The 19,950-nt window shown below is 45.0% G+C and overlaps 1 protein-coding gene across 2 annotated transcripts in view; it reads left to right on the forward strand.

Annotated features, from left to right (window-relative positions):
* The window catches only part of FAAP24 (FA core complex associated protein 24), a 161,224-nt gene that overhangs the window by 15,207 nt on the left and 126,067 nt on the right, over nucleotides 1-19,950 (forward strand). For both annotated transcript variants that reach the window (XM_085638795.1, XM_085638796.1), the window contains exon 2: nucleotides 11,825-11,989. In XM_085638795.1, the coding sequence (XP_085494921.1) occupies nucleotides 11,878-11,989 (112 nt within the window). In that variant the 5' untranslated portion in view covers nucleotides 11,825-11,877. The remainder of the gene's footprint in view (nucleotides 1-11,824; nucleotides 11,990-19,950) is intronic.

Consider the following 19,950-nt stretch of genomic DNA (forward strand, 5'->3'; position numbering starts at 1 on the left):
CTGGTAGTTGCACTTTTATTATTGGGTGTTCTTTGTCCGGCTGCCATCTGTGCTAGCCAGAGACCAGAGCCCCCACCCTCTAACTAAAACAACTTATTGAAACTACAGACAATAAGTGTCTGTGGGCAGGGAGAGACCCAGCAGAGCAATAACAGGGCCTTCTCTGGCACAGTTCGGTGTCGTCCTCTGCAGTTATTGCTCCGACCACCAGCCATCACTAGTAAGCCTGGTGTACAAAATGGTTGCACAGTACGCATGGCACCACTTTGAAGTGTGGGCATGGTACAGCCTCGCACTAGTGCGAATGATGCTGCATCTCTGCCGTTTGCACCAATGACCTGCAGCTGCGAACTCTACTGGGCCCGGAAAAACAGAAGTCGCCGGTCCCACGTGTGATTGGACCTGGTGCATTGCCATTTGTTTAAGCTGTGGGCGTGACATCGCTGTCGTAAGCCTGAGGGTCAGCCATATTGCCACAGCTAGAAGTAACTTAAAATGCACCCTGGCCCGCGCTCCAGCGGGTGATAGGACGAATCGGACAGACACCCGTCTATAAAGTGAGACTGACAAACGCAGACTCGCACTGTGTCCATAGTAGCCAGTCATTGGGTCCTCATGACCTCACTATGCCACGTGTGTTGTGTGTCACATTGTAGCACACTAGAAGCAGCTGGCAAGAAGCTGAGCCAGCCCCCAAGCCTGCCGGAAGCAGCATGCACCACGCTGCCATTGCAGTATTTCAGCGCTCGGTTTGAGCAGCTGAGTGTCGCTATAATGCGTGATTTTGCATTTCAGTGCGGTGATGCGGACCACCACACTGAAATTTGTTATACGAATACCTGATGCGTGGTACATGGCAGGGCTGATTTACTATATAGATTTCTATAGCTGGGAGAATTTGTCCCTCTGACGTTTGGTAGGTTGCTTGTGGACACTTGATTTGGCAATAGCAAAGCTAGTTTCATGGTGATCAGCCAGCCCACGTGAGACATTGTGCTGTTTCCACTCAGAGGAACATGAGAATACTGAAAATGGTGTCTCGGGTAGATTCCTCTGGGTGACCGGGACCCTTGACAGCCTATTAGAACTTGGGTCATCTGCTTATTAGTTAAGATGTGGATGATGGCAAATTCCGGTAGAGTTTGTGCCTCATTAATTGTTGTGAAGCTGGGTTGTATTTTTGAATGTGTAGATTTAAAAGGATGGCATGAGTGAATTTGGGTGTTGGGTAGCATTCATTTTAGTATGGTTTCGCTGTCTGGTAGTTGGAAATCAGTGTGTTTTTTGTGAAGCATTGATCAGCTGTTTTAAAGTAGTCCTATGCAGATCCACAGCACTATTGTGCACACACATAATGTAGGCAGTTGAGAGATCTACGTTTTCTAACTCTAGAAGAAGTTCCTTTACAATCTGTATTTTAGATATGTGCCTGCAGAGGGCACTTTGTTTGAACTCCACAGCTAGCCCTAGCCTCACTTTCCCCATTAGATTGCCAGTACCTACTAGTAGGTAAAATAAGACTAGCCCATTTATTGTGTAGTAAGGCCTTTTCACTTTGTGAGGCATTTAAGGACTTGTATTGTATTGGTGCTTATATAGCGCTCTGTCACCCCACGGGTATCCTGGCGCTCTGATAAAACAAGTATCACTGGTGCTGAGGGATTAGGCAGGGCAAAACAATCAGGCTCTCGGAGAAAGCCATGTTTTAAGGCTCTTTCTGAACTCAGAATCAGAATCAGAATAAGCTTTATTCGGAAAGTTAATTTCTATCCATAAAAGCATATACAATTTAACAGGTCATCTTAAACATTTAAAAACAGATAATTTATAAAAATATATTTACAAAACATATACCAGCAAAAGCTCATTTACATAGCTCTAATTAGTATTAGTACAAAATAAAGCAGCAAATAGGCACGGAAAGACAACATTTCATTTTAAAAAATAAGCGATTAAAATGATGGGTGAGCAATGACTATAATAGAAATACGAAACATTAGTCCCATATTTAGCATTCATTTTGCTGGGGCAATGAGATTAAATTGCGGCTTTAGGACAAAAAAGAAGAAACAGACGCCCCCTACTGCATTATTATGAAGCTTTGGGGGATAAATCCAAAACAGCGTTTGGTGTCGTTTGAATAGCGTTCTACTATTTGTTCTAATCACGATGAACCTGAGTCAATATTATTTCGACATTTAATCAAACTTTTTAAAAAGGCAATAATATTGTGATTTACGCAATCGTTATCAAGACATTGAAGGGCCAAAAATGCTGGGCGACATTGACGAATGCCCCAAATTTTGAGTATTGGTTTTATCCATTTCCTTCTCAGTTCTTCATAAAATTTACAAAATAAAATGGCATGGATAGTTGATTGCACGGAAACAGAATCACATGGGCAGTGTGGTAAGTCATTTGTCCAATTATTAACAGTTGGGAATGTCACCAGCCTATGGAAAATGTTCAATCGAAAGCGAGTGAGAACAAATCGATCGTATCTTTTATCGGATTTTTGTAGGTACGATTGCATGCCAAATGAAGTTGATATCATGAGATTGTGGCAAACGGACAGTTTTGTGGCTTCACTCGCAAATCTCAGGCTCTCCATGTGATTCATGCAGCGTTTCTTAAAATCTTTCCTTGCGATGGCTAACATGGAAGGAGGATTATTAAAATATTCAGGGTTGCCAATGTCTATCATAAAATCCTTAACATATTTGATCCATTTTATGTCGAGGCAGTGGTCCAATTTGAGGGCATCCTGAAGAACTGCCTGGTTGAAACAGTTTGACTCTGACTTCCAAATACGATGCCAGAGAATTGGGGGTTGGATTTTTATAATATCCGTGATGTAGGAAACTCCCAACTCAACATGGCAGACGTAAGTGGACGTAGAAGCCGGAACCGCCAATAGGTATCTAAGGAAAGCGTTTTCCACTTTTTGCAGTTCAGAGACATTCCGATGGCCCCATATCCCTGCCCCATACGTTGCTACACTTGTACATTTTGCCTTATATATTTTTATCAGTTCCAGGGGCGGTCTTCTTCCTAGTTTTTGGGCAAAATTAACAAGGGCGGTTGTGGCTCTAACAAAAAGAAGTTTTTTTAATGTGATTGCTTGGCCCCATAGGCCCTTGTCATCTATGAGGATTCCCAAATACGAGTAAGTGGATGTGGTAGCCAATTTGCTCCCGTTTAAATAGATATCTTTACTCTTTTTGCTACCTTTCCCACATTTCATCACAAAGGTTTTTGAGGCATTGATATTTAGGTCAATATCTTGCATATATTTGTTGTACAAATCCAATGCCTGCTGTAGAGCTAGGGGGGTCCTGGCTAAAATAACAGCGTCGTCCGCGTATTGCAGTGCTGGTATGCGTCTAGGGGCCTGAACTTGTTGGACCTGGGGAACGTCCTGGCTTCCTTCCAATAAGGCCTTCTCAAGGCCATTAGTGTATAGTGTGAAAAGGAATGGAGCCAAGACGCAGCCCTGTCTTACCCCCTCTAAGAACTTTAAATAAAGAAGTGCATTCACCAGCTCTGCCAAATCGGACTCGCGCTGTGGCATTACTGTATAGAGCCTTTAAGAAGTCTATTAGTGAATCTTCTACTTGCATTTCTTTTAAGGTGTGCCATAGTTTCCTATGAGAAACGCAATCGAAGGCCGAAGAGAGGTCGACAAACGCTAAATAAACTTTCCCTCTTTTCGCCCTCGTATATTTACCCAGCAAGATCGCCAGGTTGAGCCCCTGGTCTATTGTCCCCAGTCCTTCCCTAAAGCCGAACTGTAGATCGGACAGTACATTCTTTTCTGTAGCCCAGGTTTGTAACCTTGTGAGGAGGATCCTTCCTGCTACTTTACCTAGTGAGTCTAGGAGTGAGATTGGTCTGTAGCAGGAAGGATCCTGTCTATTGCCCTTTTTGAAAATAGGGACCATAATGGATTCTGACCAACTATTAATAAGGCCCTGTGAAGAGGTTGCGTTAAGGACGCGAGTCAGAATTGGGGCCCAGAGATCTGTATTATGTTTATATATATCTACAGGGACCCCATCAGGACCTGGGGCCTTGGAACCTTTGCTTTCTTTTAATGCATTCAAAACTTCATTGAGTGAGAAGGATATCTCTATAGGGAAAGAGGTGTTATGTGCGTGTGCAGGTGGTGGTAACAAGGCTGTAGTGTCTATCGACTCTTGAAGGCCGAAAAATTTTGTATAGTGGCTCACCCATTGTGCCTCATCTATCGCAATCTCTATAGAGGGAGAGTTATCGGAGAGAAGGAATGGAGACCTAATTACTCTCCAGAATGCCTTGCTATCATTCTGGTTGCTAGCCCTATATAGATCTTCCCACAAGGAAATTTTCATTGACTTTTTCCTGGTCGCGAGAGCTTGGTTATATAATTTCCTTGCCTGTTGCACTGCTTAACCATCTCTGTCCCTATTGTGTATCACTTTTTTTAATGTACGGTAAGCATTTGTGCAATTGGTATCAAACCATCTTGGTTTTTGAGGGACACTCTTTTTCCTCTCTGCGGACAGGGAACTTTTTATTATTGCGGTGATTTGGTTAAAACTTTCAAGAATGAGCGAGGGCGATGAATTCTCATTCAGGGAAGACAGAATATGCGGTAGGGCTTTAGCCACTACAGAATATGTGACGGTGTCTGGATCGACTAATTCCCATTTCAGAGAGTAGCCATTCATCCTATCCATAGTTAGATTTGGATAGGTGTGGTGTGATTTATTCTTTTTACACTTTTTATGGGAGATGGAATTATTCTTCTTGATTGTTAGAGTTTGTGGGAAATGATCGCTTATAGCAATCTTATGGGTGATGAAATGCTTTACCCTGTTCCCAAGGTTATTTGATACCAGAATATAGTCTATCACTGAACCTGTCCCTTTCCCATTATAGGTCGGTGAAAAGGAAATTTGGGGAGTTACTAGTTCGTTTGCGAAGCTCAGGTTCAACATAAGTATGGTCTCGTTCAGGGCACTCCCAAGGATATTGTGAGGAAAGTGAGTTAGATTACGATTTTCCTCATCGTTCAAGCCGCATGTATACTTATTATTGTTGGGGCACAGATTAACGTTAAAGTCCCCTCCCCAGATGATTTGAGTATTTCCTGGGTTAGCCATCTGGATTTTATATACCACTTGTCTAAGTTGATCAATGACTTCAAATTCATTCTCTTTAGGGATATTATTATAAAGATTCATGAATGTTAGGGTGTCGTTCCTATCCATTGTAAGGGTGAGGATTTGATAGTAAGGGTTTGGTGTCTCAAATGTGAATTTTTTCACTGTTATCAAATTGGAGACATATATACTTAAGCCTCCCTTAGGTCTTCCATGGATAGAAGGAGAGGCTGGTGTATGAAATGTTTTGAAGCCATTAATATTAATGACTTTTTGCGACCAAGTCTCTTGGAGACAAAGTATATCCGTATTCTTAACGAAATCGAGAAACAAATCATTATGCATTTTGGAATGTAGGCCCCATATATTCCAATATGTAATATTTATGTCTCCTTCCCCTTCTCGGGATATTAAGTATGGCTGGGAGGCTAACCCTGGTGCATCAGATTTGGATATAATGGAATTCATATTATCCTCCCTGGTATAGAGAGAAGCAGGAATAATCAACCGCGTTACTCCATTCTGTGTTTGACCCTGGACACAGTTAACTCTAACTGCTGGTTCAATCTCAGACTCAGATGAGCCCCTATGAGGAGAAATGGACAAGCTGGTGTCGGAATTCCCAGCCTGAATCGTTGTTCCTATTATTGTTATTGGGGGTAGTCAATCTGGGTCCTCTAGCGAGGTAAGTGCACTAAAGCGATTATGTGTGGGGATGTTAAAAATTTGGTTGGGCGTGAGCTGATGGTGGGCTGATTTCATCAATTCGAAAGGCGGGCGATAGAAGAAGCCCAAGGGAAGTATCTTAATTCCTGGTTCAAGGGTATTTTTGGCCGCTAACCCTAAAATTATTTTGACTAGCCAGGGAGAGCGAAAGGTCAATACCAAACAGTCGCCAGTAAATACTTTCCTGGATCTTCCCATCCATCCTATTCTGCGAATCATCTGGAATTCTTCAAATAATATGCGAGTATCGCCCATTCTATCCCCCAGCCAGTGTAGTGCTTTGTTCCTTAATGATTCACAGGTCTCATGGTCATTATAACGTAAATGAGGGACATCACCCAGGATCACTGTGTAAGGGGTGCAGGCTGGTGGAAGGTCCAGATGTATAGAGGATGGTGCCTTTAAGGATGTTAGATTGATGGCAGGTCTGGTATGTTTGTCAATGGCGGAATGGGGCTCAGGGGCTAGGTTTTGTTGGGTCTCTTTAATCCTGATCTGGTTGCTGGTTACAGTAGCAGAGGTTTCGCCTGTGAGATCAGTATGGGGTTGGGATTGCCGTAGTTTCCTGTTTTTAATCAGGCCGTCTCTAATAGGCTTAGGGCTAGAAGATGTAATACTCTTGTCTTCGTTACAGGAAAGAAGTTTTGCCACATGTGTCTCGATCCTATCTAATCTACATCCGATAGCCTCAACAGCTCCTCTCACAAAAGAGTCTAAACTATTTAGAGATGAGAGGATGCTATCCAGATCATGCCCCTTAATATGGTCTTTAGTAGTATTTACTACTGTTAGAGGTGTAGAAGGAGTTTGTAAGGAATTGGTAGCTGGGTCTTGATGTTTTTTCTTTGTAATAGTCTCCTTTCCTTTATGTGTCCTTGATTTACCTATCGCCCTTGCGCCCCTTCCGGACTTCCCCGGCTGTTTCTCAATCTTATTTGGCCCCTTTGTCCCCTTATCTGGTTGTGAAATGGTTATGTCGCTATGGTTGTGCACTATAGTGTCACTAATGTTATATTGAACACAACCATTATTTGCTGTTCCGGACTCAGCCATCACAGCAGGGATGGTGGTTTGAATGAGAGTAGATAGGCCGCCCTCCTCTCTGTCTTCTCTAATTGTCAATGAGCCTGCTGCTAGCGTTTGTTCTACTGTGGTAATTTGTTTTTCTATTGCCCCCATAGCCCCAGTCAGACATGTTAAGAGTGATTGTTTCTTGGGTTTCTTAATGTCCATACCCTCCGATGGTTCACAGCTCGGTGCTTTCCTTTTGCCCATACTCAAGAGTACCTTATTGAAGCTTAACTGTCGGCAGACAATACAGTAACTACTTCGTTTGAGATCAATCAAATAAATTAAATGAGAGTCAAACAGAATACACCGGGTCCAGTGTTATCTAATACAAGATAGATAATACCTGCGGGTATGCTCTAGTCCGTTCGCTGCGATCAAAGTAGGCAAGGTGTAAGGTGGGGCCACGATGGCAGGCCCGGTCCGGTCTCACACGGGCACAGACCGGGCGCTGCCCGCGCGCGTCCCGCGCCGCGTTGTGCCTTCGTGATTTTTAAATGGACTGAGCGCAGGCTGATGACATCACAGCCGAGCGCCCAGCACCGGGGCTTCTGGGTGAGGTAGTTCTTTGGCCGTTTCCCTCACGGCGTTTTCGGAACTGCTGGCAAGCTCGTGTGCACCCCCACAGTAGCCGTTCCCCTCACGGCGGTAGCGTTGGCAAGGTGGCAAAAAGGTGGCAAGAACTTCAGGTATGGTTCTCTGGTCCTCTGGTTGCGCGCTTTCTGAACTCCATTAAGGAGTCGATCTGTCTGATCCTCTGTGGTAACTCGTTCCACATCCGAGCGCCCACCACGCTAAAAGCCCTCCCGCCCATTCTGGCTTGTTTGAATCTAGGCATTACCAGCAAATTTGCACTGGAAGAGCGCAGCTGTCTCTGGGGGAGATACCAGGTGAACCTTTCTTGAAGAGGGACCAGGCCCATCCCATGTGCTGCTCTATAAATCAGACAGAGATTTAAAGAGGACCCTTTCCCTGACTGGCAGCCAGTGGAGCTCTCTCAAGGCCTGGGTAGAAGATGAGTCGCGCCTACGGTTTAGCACAAGCTTCGCCGCGGCCGACTGGACTCTTTGCAGCCCCTGCAAGATGTAATGAGGGGCCCCTAAACAGGGAATTGCAATAGTCCATTCTACTCAGTACCGTGCGCCTTACAATCAAGGGTCGCATGTCCTCTGGCAAGATCGGAAGAATCCGACGTAGCAGCCGCAGTAGCCCGTAGCACACACTAGCTGTCTTACTTGCCTGAGAGTCCAGTTGGAGGTTTTTATCTATGAGGACCCCGAGATTACGTATTGTATTGGCCGGGGCCAGCGAAGCCTCCTCCGGGGCAAGCCTGAACTCCACCGGCAAGTGCAGGGCCAACCTTGCCGGTGAGTAATACAGTTCCTCCGTTGAACTGCAAGGAGTTTCTCCGCAGCCAATCTGTAGTCAGACGCATGCATTCTTGGAATTGTTCCAATGGGACCGCATGTTTTCCCTCCAACGAGAATGCCAATTGCGTGTCGTCCGCATAGTTAACTAACTCAACCCCGAAGGCTTTAATGATCGAGAAGAGTGGCTGTAAGTATATATTAAAAAGAATGGGACTAATACTAGAGCCTTGAGGTACCCCATAAACTATGGGAGATTTCCCAGAAGTATACGGCCCCAAGGTTACCATCTGTTGTCTCCCCGTCAAGTGGGACCGAAGCCACTGCAGTGCCCGACCCTTTACCCCTATACCTTCCAGTCTCTCAAGCAGAATTGGATGACTCACTGTGTCGAATGCGGCTGACATATCCAGGAGCACCAGAACCGCGGTGCTCCTGTTGTCGGCCCGCATCCGCAAGTTGTCCATCATGGTTATCAGGGCTGACTCCGTCCTGTGACCGGGACAGAAACCAAACTGATCCCTGTCCAGCAAGTAATGTTCCTCCAAGTAATCTGAAAGAGATCTGCTCACAACCTTCTCCAAAATCTTAATTGGGAAAGGGAGGAGGGAAATAGGCCTAAAGTTGGCCGGGTTAGTCGGGTCCAGAGAGGGCTTTTTGATTAAAGGGGATACCACCGCCTGCTTCCATCCCTTCAGGACTAAGCCTTCTTCCAAAGATTGGTTACAGATCTGGCGTAGCCAAGGAAGAGTCAGGCGGCCATATGTCTTCCACACTTTCTGGGGCAAGGGGTCAAGTGGCGAGCCTGAGGAAATACTATGTACCATTGTGTCAAAAATAAGGTCTGTAAGGACAGGAAAACTAACCAAGGAACATTGCTGACCCGGGGTCCCCTTAGTTGCCTCTTTACCAAGGTCCTGGGCGGCAACTTCGTTATCCTTAAAGGAATCAACGATCTTTGCCACTTTGTTCTCAAAGTGGGCGGCGATCTCATCACACAACTTCTGTGAGAAGTCCACTTTATTCTCCAGACAGGTTGGAGCCGAACTAGCTCTCACAATTTTAAAAAGTTCTTTTAGTCCCATTGGATGCTTGCACAATTGATTTAGCATAGAAATTGGCTTTGCTTTCCAAGATAAGCATCTTATATCTAGTCTGTGCTGACCTTAATACTAACTTGTCCCCATCCGAGTACCCCTTCCTCCATTTCCTTTCAGCCTTTTTGCACAGTAGTCTTGACTGTTTCAGTTCATCGTTATACCAGGGTGCTGAAATTTTATTTCAGGTTTTTATTTTCCTCAGCGGAATTAGTTGATCCAGGGCATCCGTGATGAACTCCTGATAAGTGATGTAATTATCCTCTACCGTGCTAGATGCCCAAAAGGGGCTCGCTGTGGGTGGTGTTAAAAGGGCACCTGGCCTATCTAGTTTAGCCCAATTCCTGCTTCTCCGAAACGTCGCGGCGGTTTTGGCTTGGCCTCGACAATCAACTAGCCGCATTTTAAAATGGATAAAATAGTGATCTGTCCAATTTTGGGGGACTTAGCCTGCCCTTTCTGATTTTAGTCTTATTAATGGCTTTTTCTACGTAGCCACGCTTTATCACTCTTCCCACTGCTAGATAGATCTCTGAGACCACAACTAGGGGTTTAATCGCCTTGTAATACGCCCCTTTGTGTCACAGCAGCAATGCCATAACAATTGCTAGTTAGTTCAGCAAGTTAATTAAGGGGCAGACTATTAACAGATGGCTTCCAGGCCAGCTCGTTTGGATGCTAAAATGAACCTGCCACTTGTTTAACTTGATATGTTATCCTCTTCTTCCACTGGTCTACGTCGTTTCTTTTTGTCTGCATCTTCTTGAATACCTCTCTGTGTATTTTGTGGTAACTTACCTCGCGGCTTTACCACACGTAGATGTGTTCATCTCTTGTGATGTTAGTGTCAGTAAATGGTTTCTTGTCTCTGTATCTCCGTGTAGGCACTTGGTTTCTTCACAAAACCATTTCCTTTAAACCCCGGCCTGTACAAAGTACAGGTCATGCCTGTTCTTAAGTGTATTTGCTTCTTGTTTATTTACAGTCCTCTTTCCATTAGGCACGTCCTGTGTGTGGTTGCTTTTCTTACTCCAGTGATCCACTCCTATCTTTCATTTTCTGATAGGTGTGGCATCCCTTTGCTCTCTGTGTAGATCCCCCTGTATGAATCGATGAGGGCCAGGCTTGTGTTTTCTGATCACCATCTGATGGGGAATAGCCTGACCCTTTCGTTTGCTGTGTTGGGATCACTAACTGTGCATGAAGCAGTACTCTTATTTGAGGTTTGCTGTGGTTTAACAATCCTAGGTAAGTTTTGTGGTGTGCTCCTGTAGCTTTTATGATATTCCTATAAAGATAGTTCTTCTCCAGGTCCTTGACTGTGGGGAGCGATTCAAAGTGATGTACTTTATTCACCATTTTGGAAAACATAACAAATGTCTATGCGTGTAAACTGGAGGCCATTGTGTTGCATCCCTTATTTGCATACTACAGGCCCTCCCAGTACACTTTTACAAGGGTTGACTTAAACAACTCTAATGTTTATCCATGAGGAGGCTGTGATTAGTTATGAAAACCCCATGATTGTAAGTAAGCCTGTCTCTTGCCGAGATCCAGGTGCAACTTGGCGAGTGAATATTGTCTCTTGGATGACGATTTTCTGTTGTCATTCTAAACATTACATTCATCACCGTGTCGCTGGATAAAAGTAGCACAACATAGTTTTTAATTTAGACCTATGCCAAAATGTCTTGGTGAATCTATTCAGTGGTTCCCTTCCTTGGTTCTTCGTGACGAGTGTCCGCTCATTCTGCATTATGATCCACATATATTGTCAGCTGGTCTCCGGATGGCCGCTATGCTCATTGTTCTGGGGTACGGTGCTCGGCTGGGTGGGCCCTCAGTTTTCCTTGGGGCATGTTGAAAGAAGCATTACCGGTTATTCTTTAATTTCCGCTTTTGCTGGTATGATGGCTCTGTAGTTTGCTCTTCCTCTTCAGTGCTGATATCACTTCCTGTTTCAATAGTTGCATGAAGTTTATAAAATGTCAGAGCCTATCTACGAAAAAAATAATTGTACAAAAAAGGTAAAAATAGATTAATCGAAGGTGATTTTGAACAGGGAAATACAGAAGAAGCCGTAACATCAGAAATGGTAATATTTTATTTTTTGAAGAAATACGACGGTATCAAAGTTTTTGAACAATATTCTTTTTAAGCTTCAATTTAAGTACAGTCGGAATCTTAATGCCATGATTTTCCATGTTATCTTTGTGTACTTTCTGTGTTATATTGGTATTTTTTATGCAGAGGATGACAATACATCCTTATAACCTTTCTTTCCCTAGTAATAACAATTCTCTTCTATAGCTTCCTCATTAAAAACTTCAAGGCAATGTAAGACGTTCTGTTAGGGTGTGTTGATGATAGAATGTGGTTTGATGTGTTTTTTTAATTTTTTTTTTTTATTTTTTACATTTAGTATACAGAAGTAAAAATACAATTCCTGTTGATGAGAACTGATAACTGACCAGGATGACAGCAAAGGAGGCCATGCCAGTCCAGATCGGGACAAAGTTGGTTCCCTACGGACATGCCATTGGAAGCGAGAAATGGAGAGGCTCCGAGTTGGCGCAAGGACTTTATGGTATACCCAATTTAACAAAAGTGAAATGTTAACAAATCAAATAATACAGCCCCAAACTCGTAGTTTTTGTATCCTTTTTTTTTTTCTTTTCTTTACAGTCGTGGGTCGTTTTATGTTAGGGCAGCTTGAACGCAGTGATTGGCAGTAGCGCCATTTGTTCCGTGATAAATATTCCAAACGCTACAAATCAGACCAATAAAATGAAAGCAATGGCACTATTCAGACTAGGGTCGTAATGAAGGTTGCATTTCGACAGATAGGGATACTGAGCATGGGAGCAGCTAAAAAAGATAGAAAACCACTTTGCACCATATCCCAAGTGATACACAATGAGCAAGCAAAGCAAGCAAGTTCGACTCTCCATCGGAAAGTTCAAGGTTGATTTTTCTCATGGTATTTTTTAATTCAATGTGTTATAACGGTGCATTTTACAGCGCAGTTTTCAACCGATGAGACCAAAGCTACTTTTTTCAGGCAACTCATTAAATAATACAATAATCAACGACTGCCTACAAAACCAGCCCTTCCTCTGTGGTATGGCAAGTTTTGCATGCTCTGAAAAGGCAGTCCTAAAATATTGCAGCACTTTTATGGTGTTCCAGAGAAGTCCGATCCTGCCAAAGTGCTTTTCTGGTGGGGGGAGTTCGCAACAAAATAAAACCTAGAAACAGTGGTAGCACAGTGGAGTATTTTTCATTCTGTTTTCCCTAAAAATGACTAAAAAGCTACAGGTTTTTACAGGCAGTTCGCTTAATCTGGGTATGCAATATGACATGTCTGCCATTTTTCATGATGTAAACTATTATTGTACACCTCTACCATCCATCTTTAATACTCCCATTTCACTTCTTCAGGTAGATTCTCAGGTATGTCATGACTGAGATATTGCTTAGAGGAGACAGAGTGGTGTAGACTTCTTGTGACCCTCACATGCTTCCGGGTCTTCTATTGGCAGGGACCAGGTGCATAACGTTTCTTAATTTAAAGGTATAAATCAGACCGTTCTGTTGGTTAATGGCTCTAGTTTGTTTGCCTCGTTATTGCTAAATCCGCGTACTTCCTGGGCAGTCATTGGTATTGAATTTCTGAGAGAGAGAGCGCGAAGAGAGAGCGAGAGATACCTTTCTGTACCATAAAACGTTAGGTAAGTAGGAGTGAAGATTACCCACCTTGCATAACTAATATTCAGTAGCTATAGTATTACAAAAATGTTAGAAATTAATATATATATTATTTGAGGAGATGCAATAATATTACTAGGAAAGTCGCAAATACCCTAGTTTCTGTTGATTAGGCTTTTACAATGGTTAAGTAAAAACAATTAATTAGATCACTCCAGAGATATTTGCTCAGTTTACAACACATAAGCATACCATATCACTGCCAATATAGTCAGTCCCAAACTCTAGACAAGTTGCATTCATCAAAAATACATCCATTTCAATTGCTTGAATTTTGCAATTTAACATGACATCACAACCATTTAATTGTTCACGATGGACGTGTGTCTGTGGGTGTCAATGAATAATTGTAACCTTTCTGTTAGGTCCTCTATCACCTTTTCATCAGTGCTTGTAGCTTCGATATGCAGTTACTGCCGCTTTGATGAAATCTTTTCCCCAGCTTTTATAGGAAGATGGCAGTTCATTTTTCCAATGTATAGCCATACTATATTTAACCAGCACTCTGCCCAGAGATATAAACTTTTCCTATTGTATTCTTTTTTACAGGGTAAATACTTGACAGACAATGTTTCATTGATTTTTCTAATAAAGTTACCCAGTACTGTTCTCACATTGTTCACCATTTTATCCCAAAAGATTTTAATTGTTGGGCAGTCACAGCTCACTTCATCTACAACAGGAACCTTTGGTGTCCGGGTATGTTTTAGCTAGCTTTTGTGAGGGTAAGATATGTTCCATGTTGATAATGGAGTTACGTCAGTTTAAATCTCGCATTTGTGGATATTTTTCAAACCTGCTCACAGGATTTTACCCATTCCTTCTTTGTGATATGTTCTGGGCATGCGTTAAGAGTTTCACATGTGCCACCTCATGTTATTATCTCGTATTAATTCCCTTAATAGATTCATAATTAATTTCTGTCCCCCAGCCATACTCTGGAGCGTTTGCATTACATGAGTTTTCTCGGGCCTCAGGAAAAGAGGCCCATATCTCTCTCACAGCCTTTGCTATTTTGCATTAAACAGTATAAAATAAATTTCCTATAACCACTAGGGAATATGAAGGCAAAATTCAGCGTATAATTGTCCAAGGGTTGTCATTTGCCCCCTCCCTCTTTCTTCCTGCACCAAAAGCCAGGCTGTGAAACTGTTATTCCTGTTTGGGATCCGACTCTACAAGAAACAAGAAGGATGTAAAGTACCGGTACCGTCCATAACTGTCTCATAGTGTAAAGAATCACAAACAGTTGCCATTGATCAGAACTCTTTATAACCACAAAAGTCACATAAAAATGGATGTATTCCTTTGTACATTATGTAAACCAAAATGAATGACTTACTATACATAACTTATCCACTATACTGGGTCTGTAATGGTGAAACATTGGGTGGGCTAATCCTCACCTCCGAGTCCTTAAGAGAATTGCAAATTTCCGTTATGATAGTTGGCAATCATTTTCATTCTATGTCAGGACTCTGAGGCAAGGATTAGGCTAGTTTTAAGCTTATCTACCACAAGAGAGGCAATGGAAGTAACTGGTTTGAAATAAAACTTCGTAAAGGTTGAATCTGAAGACTAGTCTGCTTTATTCAATGTATCCTCCAACAAAGCTCTGAGGGCAAATGCTTTGGAAGCCATAGCACCTCTAGGAGAATGCGCACCGAAAACCTTCGTATCGATGCCTGCCTCCTGCATGGCGCATTTAACCTACTGTGCAATGGCTTGGGAAGATACTGCTTTGAACGACCCCCAAAGGGCAAGAGGCAGCTGCCGTTTCACATGGTGCCCTACTTCTTCGGTCAAAGCTTCATGTGCCTTAATGCAACGTACCACACACAACTGTGGAGAATATGGAAAGACTGGATAAGAGATCACGCAGGAGTTACATTAAGTCCTCCGGAAGAAATTAAGTGACCCCATCTGGGGTAAATGTCCTACCTAAAATATCAAGTGCTTGGACATCTGACAGCCTTCAACACGAAACATGACATAAGAGGGTGACAATAGGTTCCATGAAAGGTACCTGTTGTCAGGCCACGATGTGAACAGATTCATGACCTTGTTGATGTCCCACAGGACCGAGTAACCGGTTCCAGGGAAGAGAACAAGGAATGTCCTGGAGCAATTTCCTGGCTAAGCGATGTTCATGCATTGGAAACCCAGCCAGCATGACCTGCCGAAATTGCTGACCGAAAGGTGTTCACTGTTCTGTAAGCCATGCCTTCTTTCACCAAAGAGGCTGGGAAATTCATGACATAGACTACGTCAGACCCCTCGGGATCCAAACTCCTTTGCAGACACCAGCCCAACCATCTAACCCATGCAGACAGGTATCTGTTTACCATACCGTCAGCCCAGGCTCGTGAGAGAATGACTGCTGCGTTTCTCAAAAGTCCTGGGACCCGCCATTGCGACCTTTAATCCTCCACACCATAAGCTGGGGGGACCTGCCCATCACCATAGGGTGGGAATTCCCTAGAGGATCATTGAGGAGAGCTGGATCTAGGGATAGATGGATTGGAAAATCCCAATAAAGTCCCATCAAATTAGAAACCAAACTTGCGGTCTCCACATTGGTGTTACCAGCATCTTATCCGCGTTATGCCTGCAGACGTGTCTCCAACCTCATGATCATGGCAAAGGTGGGATGGCCTAACCGCTCTCCTTGGACCAGTCTTGGATAAATGCATCAGTCGCCACTTCCTCTGGGTTTGGCCTCCATCTGAAGAACTGTGGGAGTTGATGGTAGAGGAAGGACGGAAAACGTTCCACAGTAAATGGAACCCAGTGTCTCGAGAGGGTTAAAAACATGAGAGAAGTTTCCAGTCTCGTGCCCCGGAGATGGCGAGATTGCCAATCCTCCACTTGGTTGTCTGAGCCTGGGAGATGCTCTACCACCACTGAAACCTGGTGTGAGAGGCCACGCTCCCAGAAGTCCCTTTGCCAGATTCGACATCACATCTGAGCGTGTTCACCCCAAGCGTTTGTTTTAATGGACCGCTGCCACATTGTCCATCTTCAGGAACACATAACACTGCTCCCTCTCTCCCTGGTTCAGCACTGCGCTGCGTAGGAACTTGCCAATAACTCCAGGCAACTGATATGAAGGGAACGCTCTGCGGCGGACCATCTGCCTCCTGTGGTAAAATCCCTGAAGTGAGCTCCCCAGCCAGTGTTGCTTGCATCTGACCCGATTACCAGATCTGGCAGAGAGCTGAAGATGGCCCGCCCGTTCCAGGCATTCATGTGTGTGAGCCACCATTTCAGCTCGTCCCTGGCTTCCTGGGGGAGGAGAACGAACTAGCTATACGTGAGGCTGCGGCGTAGGTGCGAGGCCTTCAACCTCTGGATGGCCTTGAACTGAAGGGGGCCCGGACAAATTGCCTGGATAGAGGAGGACAGGAGGCCAACTACTTTCTTAATCTGCCTCAGGAAGGTGGATGGTTTTGCCAAAGTCCTGCAAATCTCGTGATGGTTTTTGGCCATTTTACTTGATGTCAGACTTAAAGTGGCTTGCACTGAGTTGATCACAAACCCAAGGAAGGTTGACCGTCTGTGCAGGAACCAAGACTGATTTCTTCCTGTTTATGATGAACCCAAGGGCTTGTAGGAGGGTCACAGTCTTTGTCTGATGGGCGACTAATGACTGAGGGCATTGACCCAGAAGAAGCATGTCTTCTAGATATACGACCATATAGATCCTGGAAGCCCGAAGGTTTTCGATCACCGGCCTAAAGATCTTGGTGAAACACCAAGGAGCTGATGATAGGCCGAAGGGAAGAGCGGCAAACTCAAAAGTTTGGCCTTGGCATTGGAACTGCAGGAACTGATGATGGGGTGGAAAAATTGGAACCGTAAGATGTGCATCCTGGAGACCCAATTTTACCATCCAATCATTGAGTCTCAGGAGATCGCAGAGGAGGTGGATGCCCTACACCATGAAATGGTGGTAAACCAGCCACTCGTTGAATTCCCAGAGCTTATCATCAGGCGTTCTCCATCGCCCGCTCAGAAAGAGGTTGCTTAAAGGATGAGGAGTGGACATGAGAATGGCCCCTTTGCGAAGGAGATCCTGTACATCTACCTGGATGAGAGCAGCGTCTTGCGCCGAGAAACGGCGGGAATAAAGAGGGGTGACCTGTTGTGGTGAGCCATATAATTGGATGTGGAAGCCCTGGATTACCCAAGCATCTGATGTGCGTTTCCTCTATTTGTCTACAAAAAGAGCCAAACGTTTGCATGAAAGAAAAAGAGGTAGACTCACCATGGACATTGGGGGCGGCGCCGCAACCTCTAGAGTTGTTACAATGCCCTCTCCTGCGTTGATAGTCTCTGGTCTGGTAAATATTCCCAAAGTGGGAAGAGCACTGCCACTGAGCTCTGGGAGGGCTAGCCTCGAAACGAGGCATATGCCTGGGCACAGCTGGTCACGCCCCCCCACCCCCTGCCACGACCGGCCCCAGTGAATATCCAGGGGTTGAAGATCCTCTTGATCAGCTGGGCTTAAGCCAGTGAATTGAAGGTCGACACAAAGTTCCAAAGCTCCTTGACGAAGGGGTCGCCAAATTGCCTGCCTTGTGCCACTTGACCCTCTTCTGATTTAGCTAGATTTGGGTCAATCTTAATGAGTAAGGTACTGCACCTCTACATAGAGAGGGCGCAGTTGGCATTGCCTAGGAAAATATTTGCCCTTAAATCTGAGGCTTTGTCGTCCTCCACCATTTCAAAAATCTTAATTAGAGGGCCTGTGATGTCAAGGAGTTTATCCTTGCCATGATCGCAAGGAACGATCAATCCTTTTTTTGAGGGTCGCTGATGTATTTGGCCAGGAAGGTGGCTATCCTGGCATCGATCTCTGGAGTGACAGCCACCTTGTTAGACAGCGGCTCCTAACCTCCTTGTCTAGGGGTTTCCACAATCTGTTGGCCACATAGGAGGCCACTTTGTCACCAGGAGCTCATTCCAAAGAGTGGAAGTGGATGAGCTCTTCGGTGTCCAGCAAGTCTGAATGGGGAACCTTAGGGGGTTTCTGCGGGAATATTAGTTCCCTCATGGGAGTTTGATGCTGGGAGACAGGACCTCTTGCGGTCAGAATCTCCATCGGAGATGGAGCCAACTGAGGGTGGGTGGGTGGACGGTGGAATTGAGGCCACTGAGACTTCACTAGGAACCTCAGGTTGGGGGGGGGGGGTGCGGCATGGTCTAAAAAGGCTTTAAGCCTGACGAAGGCGTCTAGGTCTATGCCAGAGGTCGTAGGGCGCTTGCACGGTTTCTCTGGGGGGGGTTGAGGCGAGGGGGTGGAGGATGGCCTGGAGGTAGGAGGCCCTAGCCACTGCTGCTGAGACCGCTTTGAAAATGGAGGCATCAACCACGTCACAGAACTGATCTGTGACAGGGAAGTAGGAGAATTCCATAATATGTCATACTCCTCTAAGTGTTGTAATTTTTGTAATTTATGAGGAGGTATTCACACGAGTGGCTCAGTGGATTTGAGAAGGATAATTAGCTGGCGGGAGCCCATACAGGAATCAATAGGCAGCAGGAGCTGCAAGGCTTATCGTGCAAGGAATGTACAAAATGGGCCAATAGGCCGTGCAGAGCCCTGACACCCGCTTATTCACTGGGTTATCGCAACCCAGGTTGCGTCTGCTGACAGACAAAGCAAGAGAAATATGACCGAGAAATACAGACCCCTGGGGGCGTTCAAACCTCAGTAGGTTGGGGACTACTCAACAGGCATTGTGGCACCGCGATTGGAAGCTCTCGGCTACACTTCTTTTTTTAAACCTCACAATGTGATTCAAGCTGCCAGCTTTTTCTGACTGAAATCACATTATGGATGTGTGCCCTCTAGCGGCTGGCAGACCACCATGCCCCCTGCCTCGGCTGAAGGTGCCACAAATGCACCAAAATTGATTGTGTGAGGAACGGTCAGCGCTCCCCTGATTTACAACTGAGAAAGAAATTATAGAAGTTCCCACTGAACTCAAGAAAAACACCAAGGGACCAAACCCCTGGTACTTAGCTCATTGTGTGCTGTGGAGCAGCGAAGGGAGAGTGATGGAGGACTAAGATAGATATGACAACATTTGGACGCTGATTGGCTGAACTTTGCCTTCATATCCCCTAGGGGTTATGGGAAATGAAGTTTATACTGTTTAAATATTTACACAGTCTCACACTGCACCCTAGCCCGCAGACTCAACAATGCAGGAATCCAGAAAAAAGCCCTCGACTGGATCTGCTCATTCCTCTCTGGCAGAACGCAGCAGGTCAGACTCCCTCCCTTCATCTCTGAGCCCACGCCAACCATCTGCAGAGTCCCCCCCCCCCCCCCCCCCCCCCCTCAAGGATCCTCCATCAGCCCCACCCTGTTCAACGTCTACATGGCCCCTCTCGCTTCCATAGTCCGATCACCCGGACTCAACATTGTATCGTACGCACACAACACAAAACTTCTCCTCTCACTATCCAACAAACCCAACATCTCGAAACACAACTTTCAAGAAGGAATGGAAGCAGTCGGCAGGTCGATGAAGAACAGCTGCCTACAACTAAACACAGGCAAAACCGAAGTACTCATTATAGGCCCATATCCCGATACCTGGAACGACACCTGGTGGTCCCCATCTCTCTGGAACCCACCCATAGACCACACTCGCAACCTCCGAATCATCCTGGACTCCGAACGCAAAATGGACCGCCAGATCAATGCCGTCACATCTTCCTGTTTTCACACCCTCCGTCTCCTACGTAAAACATTGAACTGGATCCCCC

Source organism: Triturus cristatus, chromosome 12, assembly GCF_964204655.1.
Source record: "Triturus cristatus chromosome 12, aTriCri1.1, whole genome shotgun sequence".
NCBI lineage: Eukaryota > Metazoa > Chordata > Amphibia > Caudata > Salamandridae > Triturus > Triturus cristatus.